General features: G+C 41.8%; 1 protein-coding gene across 1 annotated transcript in view; it reads left to right on the forward strand.

Moving 5' to 3' along the window:
• The window catches only part of LOC122813857 (zinc finger protein 883-like), a 270,161-nt gene that overhangs the window by 53,349 nt on the left and 199,245 nt on the right, over positions 1-17,567 (forward strand). The window contains exon 3 of the mRNA XM_044086396.1: positions 12,385-12,511. Within this exon, the coding sequence (XP_043942331.1) occupies positions 12,385-12,511 (127 nt within the window). The remainder of the gene's footprint in view (positions 1-12,384; positions 12,512-17,567) is intronic.

Consider the following 17,567-nt stretch of genomic DNA (forward strand, 5'->3'; position numbering starts at 1 on the left):
TTGCCTAAAAAGACACTATGGGGGAGGCAAGAACCTTTGCCAGAGGCCAAAATCCTAGGGGTGACAGGTGAAGACTGTCTCTGGCAAAGCATCCAGGTCCATCAACCATATCGTCCCAGGTTGACAGGAAATGGATTCCTGTAGAATAACAACCAGAAACTAAGCCAATTTTTAAAGTTAATCATCCTTTGCTTGTATTGCGGCATCATCCTAGGTGAGGGTAGTATGCTGTTTAAGGCTATGGACATATCTGCCTAGGACACATAATCAGAGAGGTCCTTCATGTCTTTTTCATATAATCCAGAGAGGTGTGTCTCAAGTCGGTCACACCAACATGTATTATGACAGAGTCATAACAGTACCTGCAGCTGTGAGACTTGAGTGCTTGTGTGATGTTGCAGATCCTGGCACCAGACAGACGTCTAACTGTGACCTTGTACTTCTCCAACCTGGTGATTGGCACATCAGTGTGTCTCACAATAGAATCACCTATGACTATAACATTTGGTTTTGCGTTATGCCTTAATGGCTTACTTGGTGAAATACTGGCATGTGTGTTTTTATGTGTACTGCGTTTATCTGCAAGTGAACTATGTGTGGTGTGCTTATGATTGGGAGGTCTCTATGCTTTGGGAAGGTTTTTAGAGAGGACCTCCACATATGTTGGGTTATGTGCTAGTTGCGTGTTAGGTGAAGGTGGTGAGATGTGAGTGCTGACAACCTGCTTAGGGTCAGGTATACTGACTGGTGAGTGAGAGAGCTTTGATTCTATGTTTTTTATGTAGATGCACTTATTGCATGTTGAGTTAGAGTATCGTAAAAGAAGTGGGTTGTCAGTGCACATGAGGCAATTGCTGCATTGCCTCAGGATGCCTAATTCAATCAAGTAGGCAGGAGATATGGTGGGGTATTGTCCTTCCATAATGCTAGGTAAAAGGTGTGGCCAGTAACAGGGACTGACTGGAAATGACCAGTTGAGGATCCTGTGAGAGGGTAGTCCACTAGTATAGATGAGAAGAACTAGAGAGGGTAGTCCAGACACTGTGATCTGTAGACCGACGGAAGCACAACCTTTAATAATATACCACTGGAGAACAGACCACAGTTAAGGGAAATTTTAATTTTCCTATAGCCACCAACAGTAATCGCAACTGAGCAGTAGTGTGTGGCAATGCACATTGTTCAGACCCGCATAAATGCTTAACTTTTAAAATAAATGAAAAAAACTTACTGGTGGACAAAAGCTCAGAACAGAGCCCTAGACCAACGAGCTTCAATGGATGAGTCTTCAGCCACAAACCTCCTGCTACAAAGGTGCAAAGGGGCCTTTCCAGAAATAGTTTGCTGGGGATTAGTGCTCAGTTCAAATACAAGTCGAATCAGACACAAAATAATCAGTGGCTAGTCAATGCTACACAGTACAAGTGCTCAGAACACAAGTTAAATGCTTTTGTTATTTGAGTTGACATACTCCATCATTGTTTATTTTAATCAGGTCTGAGTGCAGTTGACTTATATTTTCCTCTAGGTTTCTGGAAGTCATGTGTGGAGCCTGCACTGCTTTTTGCTGAACAGCTGCAGAATTCTTCCCAGTCAGTGTTTTTTCCTCAACTTTTCTGGTTGAATTTCTTTCAGGTTCTCTGAATTTCTTTTTTGTTGGCATTCAGAGAGTGCACTTACTAGCCAGTTACTGAAATTTACCCCAGAAAAATGAGTTCACTAGCTCTCTCTTCTGAGTTTCTGTGTTCACACTGTGAGAGCTAAAATTAAGCTGGTACTTCATGTGGAGCCATCTTGGAAGTCCATTTCAGCAAAGATTGAGATGGTGGTAGCCTGTGTGCTTATGATGGCACTGCATGTTCAGTAGGTCATACCACTGAAACAGCTCAGCAGGACTGGTAAATGTGATATCTGCATATTAACCACCCATGTCTTCCCTGTGAGCAGTGGAGCTGATAGACACCAAGGGGTACTAGACCACAGGAGGAGATCTCTCTTCTCTGCTTGATCTTTCTGCAGCTCCCTGTCATTCAGTGTACCTCCATCTTTCAGGTGAGTCTCACAGGCATGGAGGCCATGTCTACAGACTGGGTTCAGGATCTGGATTTCACATTTCTGGTATCCAGCAGTTACCATGCCAGATTTGGGGTGCTATCATTGTCAGACTCAAAGTAGTCTGCAACATCAGGCAGTGGTATATCCAAAGAGAAGGATTTTGATAAAAATACACACAATAAGAGCCATCAACAATACAGTAATCACAATGAATGAATGAATGCTACATACTGTTTTTAATGGTAGAATCCAGTAAGATTGACCTTACCTAATACAGCTCATCTTGTGGTCTAAAGCCATGATGCTCTTGCATAGGAATGGACACATCATTTGGTTGTATGCAGTACAGTACACATTCACCCATATTGTAGACTCAAAGCCCACTGCAGTTCTGCTCTAGTATCCAGCACCCCACCATAACCTACTGATGACTGATCCCCCATTCAGACAGACAAGGAACTTTTCCATCCCATTTAATGGTGGTTTGGCTGACAGACTGGGACCCATTGCCCTAGGCTCCTGTGCAAGGTGGGAAGCATACTTTTTAGCAGCATGTATTATGTCGGTAGTCCAGGCAGTGTCTGACTTGATTATAGTCCCTGTCCTGGCCACCAACAACATTAAAATAATTTATTACATCCAGCTGGCATGGTGTCAATAGGACCTGCCAGATTTATTATGGCTGATCATTCATGACACATAGAGAAGGAGGACCTACAACAAGGTCTCATTTTCTGCATGGGAGAATTTGCATTTCCATGAGTTTTGGCTGCCAGAGCGCATAATGCTTTGGGAAGAAGGAATAATGTGAGGATATGCATATCAGTACATTTCATACCTATAACCTTGTACACGCTACTGGTCTCTTTGTTGATGTGTGCATAATATAGGATTTGTAACTCACACACCTGCATAACCATAGTCACTGTTCATTTAGCTTTGTTACATTGTGTCTTCTCTGTAGGTGAAAAGCTGCCCAATGTACATGGCATGTCCTGTCTGTAATTAACAGCAGTAAGTAAGGGCCTCCAACAGAACATCTGTGACATCCCCACTCTGGGCCAGTAATCAAGGAGCCTCAATCCTCACCACTGACACTGGAGAGGGACGTTCACTTGGAAAAAAAACTAGATACACCCAGTATTTCCACGTGCAGCTCTCTGCATCAAGCACAATTTCCCAAACAGAAAGGCAGCAGGTCCAGCCATCCCTTGCATCTCCCCAGCTTAGATCCCAGGCTAATTCCCCAGTGGCTGCAGATGGAAACAGCCAGGTGGCCATCTGTTCTGTCCCTAGTGGTGGGTCACTGATTGGGAGTGCCATTCTTCCTTCCAGTGGCACTGCCTTAGTTAGTGATTTTGTGACACAGTGAGAGAAGTTGGAGGTGGGAGAGCTGTTAAAACAGCAGCTGAAAGCCCACATCATTTGTTATTGTACATTAGAATATCAGTTACAAATAGGTTAACACTTAAGCATGGCAGCTGTAGCTGTTTTGTATTTATAGTGTAATGCAGAAGTCTGGTTAGACAAAGCATATCTCGAAATATGGTCAAAACTGGAATTTTACACAAGTCACATGGAGAAACATCAAGGATTTGGAATATGTCATTTGGCGCAATGCCCCAAGCCCCCCCTCACTTGTTCATCTGTGATTACCCACAATTCCCATTATAAAATAATTCTGAGGTTGTGCGAATGCTATATTTAGTTGTGGACCCTGAGTAGTGCTGTCATATTCCATAGATTCATATACTGTTACTAGGCTAATGACCTGGGGGGGGGCTTTCTAAGCCTAGCCAAGTTTTCTTGCAAGAATAATGATGTCCTGTATACAAACAGGACATGGAGGGCCAGGCATTTGTAAGCTATCTCTGTACATAAGGGAAAAGGGTACCAGGCCCAGAGTAAATTTCCTATTCCTCACTCACTTGTCTAGGTTGTGCTTAAACTTTAATTTCTCCTGTCACAGTGACACATACATTTTGTGATTCTTCACCTGTAAATTAATTCAGTTTTTTTATGCTCCAGCTTAAATCGCTTTTTAACCATTTAATTTCAGGAAAGCACAGTTAACAACCAAGTACTGAAATTTGTAAAATGTGAAGGCTGTATTTGGCAGATTGCATGTTGGTTCATAGCTTTATCTGCAGCAGCCCTGAGTCTTCTTTTCTGCCAGGGTACAGCTGCGGCATTATGAAGGATTGTCATGTATAGTACCCCAACACCTTACCATGTCTGCCCCTTCCTCCAGAATTATTCTTTCCTGTGTTGAGATTCACTCTTCTTAATACAATGCCCTAGGGCCCTGCCCTCTGTAGCACCGTCCTCTGGGATCAGATCAAGTTTCTCTGTGCAGAGATTCACTGCTCTGTAATACACTCCTCAGGACCCTGCCATCTCTGACCCCCTTTTCTAAGATCATTCTTCATTTTGTGGAGATTTAGTACTCTGTAATACATACTGCCCCAGGACCTTGCCCTCTCTGACCCCTCTCCCAGGATCATTCTTCTCTGTGCAGAGTTTCAGTGCTCTTAATTTGTGCACACAGGACTGCTGTTACCTTACTGCCCTGCTTAGATTAATATGTTACTGATTACAAGAAGCATAAGTGTGCGTCATTCACCAGTGCTTTCTCATGGCTCTGAATGCCTCCTTGATTTCTGTGTGTGCATCATTCCCCAGTGCTTTCTCATGGCTCTGAATGCCTCCTTGATTTCTGTGTGTGCGTCATTCACCAGTGCTTTCTCATGGCCCTGAATGCCTCCTTGATTTCTGTGTGTGCGTCATTCACCAGTGCTTTCTCATGGCTCTGAATGCCTCCTTGATTTCTGTGTGTGCGTCATTCACCAGTGCTTTCTCATGGCTCTGAATGCCTCCTTGATTTCTGTGTGTGCATCATTCCCCAGTGCTTTCTCATGGCTCTGAGTGCCTCCTTGATTTCTGTGTGTGCGTCATTCACCAGTGCTTTCTCATGGCCCTGAATGCCTCCTTGATTTCTGTGTGTGCGTCATTCCCCAGTGCTTTCTCATGGCTCTGAATGCCTCCTTGATTTCTGTGTGTGCGTCATTCCCCAGTGCTTTCTCATGGCTCTGAATGCCTCCTTGATTTCTGTCCCTCGCATGCATTGAACTTCACTGGTTTTAGTGTGCACCACACATTGCAGCAGCAGTCTCATGCTGATCCTCGTCAAGAGTAAGAAGAGAATTGAAACTTCAGACTCACATTAGCTGTATAGCATGAAATTTAAAGCTACCAGTGAATTCCTGGATCCTCCAAGCCGGGCCTAACAAGTGCAAAGCAATGGCGCCTGGAACTCCGCCTAGAGCTAAACGCCAAGAAATTGTAGTATTGTGAAATTGTGTCCTTTTGGAAACATAAGCATCATTCAACTACCACATAAATGACCTCCTCCCACTTAAAAGTGACATGGCCGTTGGGGACCTGGGGACTTCTGTAGGTAATGAACTCTTTGATCACCGTGCATCTGTTGTTGTTAGGAAGTCTTTCTGAATAGCTCAGTTGATCACCAGGAGAATATTATCTAGGTCAAATGAAGGTAGCCATCTCTGGTCTTCACTTATCAAGACCATAATAGAATGTAATGCTCCTTTTCATATGTATCTGCCCAAACGTACGACTTAAAGTCGAAAAAATGACTTTCACATAAAGAATAATGACATGAATTTCTGATGCTATGCAGACTACCTTAAAGCATAATTTCTCTTTCTTCTCCATCTCCTACAACGTTGGATGATCTCTGCTTTTCATACAATTCCTGAAGTGATCCAGCCTTAAATGATCTCCTACACATTTACAAAACAAACAACACCATGAACACCCACTCAAAAGACACAAACCTCCACAGCAACATAAAGAGAATCTTTTGTCAGGATGGAGAGATCTCTCAGTGAATTTTCATCTGGAAAAGACTACCGTTTGCATTAAAAACTTGCTGCTTGACCCATTCAGACACTGGATGGATAAAATTATCCCCTGGTGTGGCCTTTGTATCCTAACTAGTAAGGGGTAAAAAGTTTTAGGAGTAGATGGAGTAAGCTGAAATTTCCTCATAATAAAGGATGGTAAATAGTGATCAGTGCTGTAGCTAGGCAACGACTGATTCATCCAATCCATTTAGCAGCCTAGTGTGTACCTGTGAATGTACTGTGTATTCAAACATGGCAGTCAAATTTAAGTAGTTATGCCTCACAGTAAGACGTTGTCCTGTTCGATTCTCAGCTAGAGCGTCTTCTGTGTGGAGACATGCGTGAATGGGCGTACCTTCGTTGAAGGTTGTGCATCAGGGCCGGCAACTCGGCACATAAAAATCTACTGCCAATCATTAGCGGACCGGAGTTCCGCTGTGGCGACCCCTAACCGGGAAAAGCTGAAAGGCACAACAACAACTAAACTAACCTCAGTAGACTAGAGACCAGTTATGTCACCGGCTGACTGTGATACTGTTGCACAGAATTTGGTAAATATTTTATTTTCTTGCACTACAGAGTAATTTAATATCCAGTCATAGCAAGGTGGGTTAGACTAGAGACATCTCCTTAGCTAACTAGTAACCTAAAAAGAGCTTTTGTTACTAGAGACTGGGAAGAATTCAAAAAACTAAACTATACATTTGTCTGGGACTAATATATGTCCTTTCATGTCACTGTTGTAATATTCTTTACATTGGGAATCTCCTTCCAAGAATAGCCCAGGGTCCGGACAGTATACTAAAGCCTTTAGATTTTGCAAGTGCCACACATCACACATGTGCTCCTTCTGTAAAGCATAGGGCATAAAGGTGATGTACAGGCAAAACACTCAGAACTTCTTTGCTGCCAGTCCGAACATCATTGCTAATGTCTGTCTGAATGCCTTTCTGCCATGCTGGTTAACAAGCCGGGTTCAGATAAGTGCCCCATTTGGATTTCCTCTCTGCCTTTTTGATTTATTGTACTATACTTGTGTTCATCATCCAAGAAGGGCAAATGTCTTTGTGGGAGGCAGATTCCTCATAAAGACCATCATGACCAGTGTCTTTCTTGCTAGATGCTTCTCAAGACCACATGCAATGCTCAATCTTTCAAGTGTTTGTTCCCAAGTCACTTTGTAGTAGCTTATCTTCCGTGTCCATATACCTTGACAACCAATGACTTAAGCTGTTGGCCCAGGGGGCTATGGTGAAATCTTCCATGCCTTGAGCAAGTTACATCGGATTCCTCTGCCACGACCCAGTTGGAGGCCGGCATGCATCCAGATTAATAAAAAATAAATAAAAAAACAAATGCAGAATTTGTAACTTGTCACTAATACCCTACAGGTTCTACAGGGGACTGAGAACTGCAAATTATTTTTATAAGTGCCCTTATGCTGATCCTTCAGTGGTTTCATTTTCCTCTGACAAGCCTTCTGAATTTATGCCATCTACTGTTCTCCTTTCCTTGGATAAGGACAGTTGAGCTATGGAGAGGTTGGCTTAAAAAGTATATACTGCTACCACCTTGTCTTTTAGGGCTATAAATTAACAAACCCACCTGACCTGGTATGTTCAGTAGTCTCTGACCTTCCTGATTCTGATGGGTAGATCTCAGCTGTTTCCATCCTTGGATCCACTTCACAGGTTGCTTCTCTCTCCACAAAATGCTGATGTCTTTTCCAGGCCTTCTGCTTTTGGTTATGCGATGAGGTGTTATTTTTGGCTATATCTACAGGCTTTACCTGATGATATTAAAGCTAAGCTTTTGGATGCCCCTCTGGATAACAAAAATCTCTTTGAGATAGCTGCTGCTTATCCAAGTCCCTTCATGATAAAGGTAAGGCCTTGCAGGAACTCAAACATATTTTTGTCTCTCCAGTCTCTAAATTCCAGAGGAATTATCTTTTTAAGTTTGCCTTTGTAACCAGACAGACTCGCCCATCTACTAAAGGTTAGAAGGGATTTAAATATACTCCTAGTGCTAAATCCTGTCAGACTCTTTCATCTCAGAAGCCTGTCAGGGCAAGCATGTCTTCATTTGACATTTAGCCCCCTCATCCTCTCGGCCAGGTTCCCCTGTCTTTCTCTCTTTCTCTGTCCCTTCCAAATTGGTATCATATCACCTTGGATTTCTGGGTGCTGCCTATCTTTTGTTAAGGGTATTTCATGGTTTGGAAATCCCCCTTCTCAGACATTCCACAGCCTTCTGGGGAACAGCATCCTCATTTTCCAGGGGTTTTGAAATCCTTGGATCAGGGCACCATTCAGCCTGTTCCACCTTTCCAGATGGGAATGGGGTTTTACTCCAGATTGTTTTTGGTTCCTTGAAAGGAAGGTTACCTCCTGGAGACCATCTCTTTAAATAATACTGTGGGTGATAGGATTTTGATTCTTTTTTGGGACTTTTTTTCTGAGGACATGCACTGGGTTTTGAAGGAGGCCAGGAAACCCACTACCATAAGTCATACAACAATCCAGATGGAAGAGATTTTCTGTCTGGTGCCTTTTTCACCATCAAGATTCCCTATTGGTGGGGGTTCCTATGGTTCTGTCTTGTTTGTGTGATCTACTCTATGCTGGGTTAGCATATTCTTCAGTTAATACTCACATTATAGTGTGCATGCCCTTAAATCCTCTTTTGGCCTGTCTTTTTGAGGCCAAGCAGTTTCATAAAGGTATCCTTTAAATCACGCTCCCCAGCCAGCCTATTCCACTTTTTGAGACTCCGTTTTATACTTGAAAAGTTGATTCATGCTCCTTTTGAACCTGCTAGTTTAGCTTCCTTGCAGCATTGTACTTGAGAGACTGTTCTTCTGTTAGCTCTCACGTCAGCCAAGTGAATGTCTGAACTTCAGACTCTTATGGCTGTTCCTCTTAAGTTCATAGGATGATACTAGGCTATTGGCCTAGAGGCCCTTATAACCCTAACCAAGAATTTCGCCCATGTTCCCTCAGTCAGCACCTGCTTCCCCTGTCCACCAGGGACACAGGCGGGATCCCAGGGGTATATATTCTGTTTCCCATCCAGTCATCCAAGTTCCTATTAAAGAGGGCTAGAGAGGTGCTCTGCTTGACATGGAGAGGGAGTCTATTCCACAGACAAGGGAGTCTTTGGGACAGAAGTCTGTCCCGGCAACAAGTTCTATTTATGTCACAGACCAGGTTAAGGTCTTGCATGTCGGGTGCGAGTGGAATTTGTTTTACGGATATGCAGCAACCCCATCAAGGCTGGGTCTGAAATGGCCTTGTATGCCAGACACAGGTCACCGCTGAGCAGTCTGTATGAGACTGAGTAGAGGGACAGGGCTATTAGCCTATCTGTACAGGATAGGTGTTTGAGACCCTGGATTTTCCTGGTCAGGAACCTCTGTAGTCTCTACAACTGCTGCATGTGATTGGCAAGATACATGCCGAAGGGGGCATTGTACTCGATTATGGGTCTGATAAGGGACGAATACAGGGATATTATGACTTCCTTGTTCCTGGATGAAATACCCTTATTTATGAGGTGGGCCATGTAGAAAGCCTTCCATACAATGGAGGTAACGTGGTGGTCAAAAGTAAGGTACTATCATCCTTTGTACCCTCGTCCCTCACGACTGGCTGCATGCTTAGTACATTGTTATTATTGTGATAATTAGTGCGTATGACATTTTCCCCAAAGGGGATAATAATGCATTTCTTGGCATTCAGTTTGAGACCATGCTCCAGTCATTAGTTTGGGTAAGGCCTCTTGGAGGATTTCACATGACTAGGGAAATTTAAGACAGCACCCAGCTTGCAGTCATCTGCAAACTTGGTCAGCCGCAGACCAGTGGTTTTTGGCTTGAACCTCAGAAAAGCATATCCCAAACAGTAGAGGCTGCAAGACTGATCCTTTGGGTACACCACTCGTCACGGGTCTACTACTAGAGGTGGCTTCCCCTACTTTGACTGAGTGGGTTCTATCAGTGAGCCAGTTAGCTACCAATCTGATAACATACGGGTTGATGCCTAGCTGGAAGAGTTTATCTATTATGCCCAAGTGGAGAATAGTGTCAACGGTATTGGCTAGTTCAAGGCAGGCGGTGTGCACTGCCTTCCCCTCATCCATGGCTTTGAGGACTGTTTCAAAGAAGTCGAACAAATTTTAGTTTTTCACAGAGATAGTGTGTCTCTTCAGACTAATCCTTCTTTTATGCCCAAGGTGGTTAAAGAGTTGTCCCTTAATCAGGCTGTTCACCTTTCTTACTTTTTCCTTCTCCATAGTCTGCTAGTGAGAAGTTTCTACAACTTGGATCTGCATAGAGAGTTCAAGTATTATTTGGATAAACCAAAGGGAATTTAAGTCTGAGCAGTTTTTATTTCTTTTGGCCCAAGGACCTTGGGTTTGGCTGTTTCCAAGCAAAATGTTTCACCCTGGATTTCTAAGGCCATTTCTTTTTGCTGTTTTTTTCCCAACCTTCTTTATTATATTTACACATATGACAAAGGCAATCTTACATTTGTATAAATTAAAAATATACAAAATTATATCACTTTAGTTGCACACAATTTACATCAGACACAATTGAAACAATTGTAGTTGTAAACATTATACATCAGTTATAAACCATCCAGTCATTGTTAGTTAAGCATTGTATAGCCCATTCAAATCCTGCCTCTATAAAACCTTGTTCCTGCTCTGCATATATTATTCCCACAATTCCCGTTTTTTTTTTCCTATGTAGTTTGCTCCTTCCCTTTTCTAAAGATCCCAATTCCAGTTGTTTTATCACTGTTACTATATTCACTACTTCCAGTAAAGTTGGTCTAGACTTTGATTTCCATTTTCTAGTAATTGCTTTTTTTGGCAGCCACCATAATTAGACTCAGCAAGGCTTTACCATGTCTAGGCAATTCCAATTCTGTAGCATAACTCAAAAAAATCATCTCCCCCGTCAGTCCAATCTGCTCACCCAGCATTTCCAACAGAGCAAACTGCAGGAAATCCCAAAAGTCTGCCAGCTCATCACACTTCCAAAAAATATGTTCCCACTTTCTTGCCCGTCACACCTCCAACATTTGCTATCCACCTGAAGAAAAATTCTTTGAATAGGCCATTTCTTTATGTTTTTCCTTTCATGGCAAGTGTTTTTATCCACTGTTAAAAGCACATTCTACTAGGGTGGTTGGCTTCTTTGGTGCTTTTTTCCAAGGGTTTAGACATCACTTCCATCTTTGAGGTTGCTGCTTGGTCTTTTGTTCGTAGTTTCAGTAAACAATATAAATTGGACGTAGTTTTCAGGGCCACAGCTGGTTTTGCCAGGGCTATTTTTCATGGGTTTGTTTGATGGCTGTTCTGTACCTTCCTCCTGCCAGCTTTCTTCTTAGCTCTTGTACTTCCTGTTGCAAAGACTATTGCAACAGTGATATGTTAGGACATAGTACAGTTGTGTAAAATCTTGCCAAACCAGTAGATATCCTTCTGTTCGGTGTTGCAGTGTTTGGTCTCTTCTTCCTTCCCCCTTTTTCCAAGCTCTTGTCTCTGTGTGTTTGTTGCCCTCTGGTTGTGGAGCCTTAGCTTCCTCTTTCCTTTTGTCTTTTTTCCTTCTGGTGTACATGTTCTCCTTTGTCCCTGAGGGTATTCTTTTCCTCCTGGCACTATTCAGTTCTAACTCTTTGCATCTGTACGTCACCTGTACACTTTTGAGGGGATTATAAATGTGATGTATGGCACCTGTAATATCTATTGGCTTTGGTATACTGGCCAGACATTGGACTGTCCTTGGCAGAAGATGCCTAATGTAAGTAATACTGCAAAAATGAAGAGGCGGACATCCACTGTTATGGTAAGAATTTACACAACTGTCTGACGAGAAAGCCACAAGGAGTTTACATCTGGGTTTGGTTATTGTACACAACTGTACTTTCTTCTTAAGAACCAGGTGCAGAAAATCTAAATCCAAATTTCTAAGTCGAAGGCAAGCTTCATCATGTAGAACCACTAAATTATGCCACTTTTCTGTTACAGTGATGTGATACATATTGCATCAACTGCCAGGTGTTTGTACTGAAAGAACTGGATTGTTTTAAGTACTGAGAACATTTTATTGATAAGTCTAGTATGTATTATGTAATTGTCAGCTATTGAATATATGACCACACGAGTATTTCTACTTCTGTTATTATCTGCTAATCATACACTTTGTGTCACACTATGTATAGCTTTATTCCCCCATGTAACTGTATTTTTGGCTGGGGAGGTGCTGCACTCCTTTCCATGTATGCAGTAAACAGGTAAAATAATAAATGCAATTTTTTTTCTACTAAAAATGCAGACTTTTTATTGCATGAAATAAAAGAAAAGTTGAAGCACACATTCTGTATTTTAACAGGTACCTGAAACCTTTGAGGATGTTGTTGTCAGTTTCTCAGAAGAGGAGTGGAACATGTTAGAAAAAGATGAGAAGGAGCTTTACAGGGAAACGATGCTCAATAACTATGAAACCATGGTTTCAGTAGGTAAGAGTAGCCATTTTAGGAAGTTAAGTCTGTATTTTGTGAGATAAAAGTATAATACTAAAATGCTGCTCAAGGATAATTTCAGAAACATACATTTTATACTTGACAGGAGGGTGAAAACTCCATCGTTTCTTATGTTACATGATCCAGACAGAGCTGTAATCCATTGGAGAGTGCAGAATCTTTGCCCTTTGTTATGACAAATACTCCTGACAAGTGTAGCATATCTTTAGTTGTGGAATATTATCTCAAGTGGACCTTCCTCCCATTTTCTTTCTTGTTTGAGTGTACCTTTCATGCATAAAAAACTTCTCATTTTCTCTGGTTTGTAATTCTTTCCATCTTTCACTATAGGAATTTACCACATTTTGAATGAAGTTGTGCTTCTTTTTGCTTTTTAAACTCTTCTCCTATAGTCTTAATAGATTTTTTCACGTTCTTTTTGCATGAAGCAGCCACCCATTAAATAATCTATTTCCTCCTGAGGTAATAATATTCCCTTTCCTCTTTTTGTATCCCAAGGAATAAATCTTATTATCCATCAGTATATTTTTTGAAGAGGTAGTCCTTTAATGAAATGCACATTGGAAACCGAAGTTAAAGATGTATGATCTGTTAGGGACCTGTGCTCCATTTTGCAGTTTATATTGAAGCTTTGACTTTATTTAAAATAGTTCTTTAGAATGACAAAAGATGGAAATGAAGAATTTGATCATCACACCCAGGTTTGATGGACATGACACATTTGAAACTTAGAAATAGTAATCTGGATTACAATGTGCACTGAGCTGTACATTCAAACTGATATGTGGCCTCTTCAGCTGTTCCTCGTTACCAGAAAAGTACTCAAGGTAGGGCTTCTATGTAAAATGTAGGTCTCAGCTCTCACCTTCATCTTGTTAAGGGATCCACTCCTCCTTGAAATACAGTATGTCACTATCCCCAAATGCTGTTTTGTCACATTGCACCCACTTTGAGGAAATGTATATTTTTTTATTGCATAGTTTAGTAACTGCTCTGGTCTTGTACCATTTTCAGATGTAAAACTGCAGAGGAGGCACAGAAACAGTAACTAAAATTGTTGCAGTAGCACAGAAGTGCAGAATATTCTTGAAAACTCTTGAATGAAGAAATTGGTAAATTTCTGCATAAATGTGGCAATATGCCACTATGGTTAATTTCATTATGATTAACTAAAATACAGCTGTTGTGTGATAAGACAGAGGCTGAATGTTTGAATAGTATGGGTAGTGGGCTGCTGTCTCTGGACAGACCAAATGCATGAAATGACTGGAGCTGCAGTCGTTGACACTACAGAGAAAACTCCCTGAGAGAAGATCACATATCATTTGAAATGCCCAATTCAGTAATGCTACACTACATCTGTAGTGTCCTGTCTTATTAACTGTCAATATACTAGATGGTTTCAGAACTGGGTTAAGTTTTTGTTAGCAATGAACATCTGCAGAGGTGAAAAAGTATATTCGCTTTCAAGAGTTTCTGTTTTTGGAAGTACAGAGGTGTAGTTCCCAGTGGATCCATGCTCCAGATGCATCCATGGAGTTCTGTAACTACAGACATTTTGACAGAAAACTGGAACTATGCTTCTGAGAAAGCTGCTGTAGCAAAATGTGACCACAGAATGGAGCTTTGAACAGGAAAAGTTTTGAAATGCTTAAGGAACTACTTATAAATGCACTAGCATTAAATTACTCTGATGTGAATAAGCTAGTTGTTTTCCAAGTAGAGAGATTGGTATAGAAACTGGGATCTTAAAAAAAACAGTACACCATTTACTTTTGAGTCAAGGCCACTTACAGATGCACAGAAATGACATGCTTAGATAGAGGAGGTACTGTGTACAGTACTGCATAGTCATGAGAAATTGTATATGTCCACTGTAACTAACTTCACTTGTAAGCAATACAAACCTTTGCAATGCATTTCTAGAAAGTCATTGCAAGACACCTCCAGGGTTGCAGAGGATGTTATCTAATGTATGCAAGTATGATCTGAAAGTGAAATCCAACCCTGGTAAGGATAACCGCATAGTAAATATCTGAGTGTATTATATTTGCTAGAGAATCATGAAGAACTCTTGGAAGATAAGTTACAGATTTGTTGGGCAGTTTTGTCATCGCTAGTTATAGAACTAAATATAAAACTGCTTAAAAGATGTGCTTTGACTGATTTACAGATGCAGGTACTGAAGACATTAGAAGCTGACATGAGCAAAAGTTATCAGTGAGGAAACAAACTCAGTTTTATTTTTCCTTTCAGGGAAGAAATATGTTGCAATTTACTAATGAAAAAGTAACAGTTTGTAGTGAAATGAGAAGACATATGCTTGTGAGAGTATATGAATCACATCTGGCAATAGTAATATGCAAAGCAAAAAAGCTGAAGATAAAATGTTTTGGCCAGGAATGTTGGCTGAACTAGAGCAAGTAGTGTAAAGTTGTGCTGTCTGCAATGCACACGATAATGTTCATCCAGAAGACATACTGACTGATAACTGAGGACACAGTTGGTATAATAGTTAAGGTATTCTCCACACCGGCCCATGACACTGGGTTTAAACATGTCCTGTGGTCACTATCACAAGATGCTGAGTTTGAACATGTCCTGTGGTCACTATCACAAGATACTGAGTTTGAACATGTCCTGTGGTCACTATCACAAGATACTGGGTTTGAGCATGTCCTGTGGTCACTCTGTGTGTAGTTACTATTGTCTCCCAAAAACATGCTAAGATGTTCTTTGTGTTTCACTGTTGCAGTCATTACATTTGGATAATCTGCTGGCAGGTTGCCCTCAGTCGGCCTGAATTCCAAAGTCTTGGATCCTGCGTCGGTTGCTGTCTCCTCTTCCATGACGTCAGGTTGTCAGGGGTATAAAACATGCAGCTGACGCCATTTTCTTTAGTCTTTCTTGCCGCGCGGTGCCCGAAGCAGAAGCATTTTGCAAGTGCCGGTCGGCTGACTACTGAAATATTCGAGTTTGAGTCTCAGAACCGAAGTCTTCACTAAAGCTAAGTACCCCATTGGGGAAACTTTTTTCTTGCTTTTTACCGATATCAGAAAAAGTTAATAATTTTATTACTTGTGGGAAGCAAATACCTCATAAGGATTTCCATTTATACTGTATTCCTTGCCTGGGCCCTGATCACAACGTGCCTGGCTGTCGGTTTTGTGCTAGATTTGAGCGTCGGTATATTTTTGCATCAAAGTATTTTGGAAGCAAATTTAACTACCCAGAAATGTCGTCGGATAGCAATCCGACTGCCGGAGTACATAAAAAAACGCAAAGAAAAGGACAGAGAAAGGCAGTTGATCCAAAACCGACGACGAAGCTTCTCCTAAGCCAGTCACTGGTTCGCCGGTACTCAGTGAGGCGCTTTCGTAGCCCCTGATACCTGCTACCTTCAAGTCGCAGGACTCTACCAACACCCATGTGGAGTCCGGCATGCTGCAAGATACTCAAGGTATTGGACCGATGGATGTATCTCCCTCAGATGGGTCCGGAGCTGCTGAGCAGGCACCGGCTTCTGAGGGTGTATTCAGACCTCAGCATTTGTATATCAAACCGACGAAAGCTGCATAACCAAAGACTACAGCAACTTCAAAAACTAAAAAAACGACACTGGAACCATGTGCACAGGCCTCTATGCCTAAAAAAACAGGTGATCAAAATGGCTGAAGACCTTATTACATTGATCAGGGGTACCTATCCCCCCTCCTGATAAGAGGCCTAGGCAAGACACTGATTATGAATCTTCAGATCAGGTTTCTATTTCTTCTGATTCCTCTTCTGATCAGGAATTATCTATACCTCCCTATGAGGATTCTGATGCTGAGGAGTCCATTCCATCTGCATCTCCTCCTGAGGATTATTCATTTGGAGAAACATTGCATACTTTGAGGGAGCATTTTCACTGGGAGAGTCAAGACTTCTCAGAATCAAAAAAGAGGCTCAGGGATTTCCTTCTTCTCCCTCAGCACAGGCCTTTAGCCATTCCCCTTGTTTTAGACATTGTGGATGATGTGTTTTTGGAGTCAAGCTTGTCCTGTGACTCCTTACCTCCAGCTCCCAGTAAGTCTGACAGATATTACAGGGTTCCTGACTCGCATAAAATTTGATTTAGAAACCCTGCTGCTGATCCTGAAACTATTTCACAGGGTCCAAAGGGAGTTAAGGCCTCAACAGCAAAAAATCCTACCCCCTCTGACAGAGATTCAAGGGCACTGGATAGATGGGGAAAAGAGGTTTAATACATCTGCAACCTTGGCAATCAAGACCTTAAACTGCCAATTTCATATGCTTAAGTACTAACGACATGTTATGGGATTGCTGAAACAGAAAATGATGTTGATTTCAGAATGTGCAGAAAATAAAGAATTGCAGGAATTATTGCATGCAGCTGAACAAGTTGGAAATCATACTTTGCAATGTGGTTTTGATTCATTAGAGGCCTCTTGCAGGGCCGCATTTACTGGACCGGTGATTAGGAGGCATGCCTGGTTAAAGGAACAAAATTTGCCTGATCATGTTAAAGCTAAATTGCTAGATGCACCTTTACAGCATGATTCTCTGTTTGGTATTAAGGCAGAAGAGGTTTTAAAGAAAATGGAAGACAAAGCTAAGTCTATGCAAACTGTTAAAGACTTCTTACAAGTGCAGCCACCAAGATTCAGTAGACACTGGCCTACAAAAAATTGGTCCTTTCCTGTGTCAGACAGAGCTCAAAGGGGCAAATCCAGACGCCCTAAGGGTTCCAGATACCAGGCGCAAGATTCATACAGGTCAAAGCAATAGGGCGCTTCCACCTCCAAATCTGGAGGAGATAAAGCGCAAACCTACAGAAAGCAGTCCCAATGACTTCCCTCTGCCTGCACCAAGCACTTATCTTTTGGCAGCACCCACAGGAGAAAATTAGCACTTTTTGCTCAAAATTGGCAGTTAATAACCCAGGACAAGTGGGTACTAAACATCGTATCACAGGGATACAGATTCCATTTCCACACTCTGCCAATAGCAAATGGTTGGCCAGATCTGC

This window comes from Protopterus annectens, chromosome 10.part0, assembly GCF_019279795.1.
Source record: "Protopterus annectens isolate FY-2018-M chromosome 10.part0, PAN1.0, whole genome shotgun sequence".
Classification (NCBI taxonomy): Eukaryota; Metazoa; Chordata; order Ceratodontiformes; family Protopteridae; genus Protopterus; species Protopterus annectens.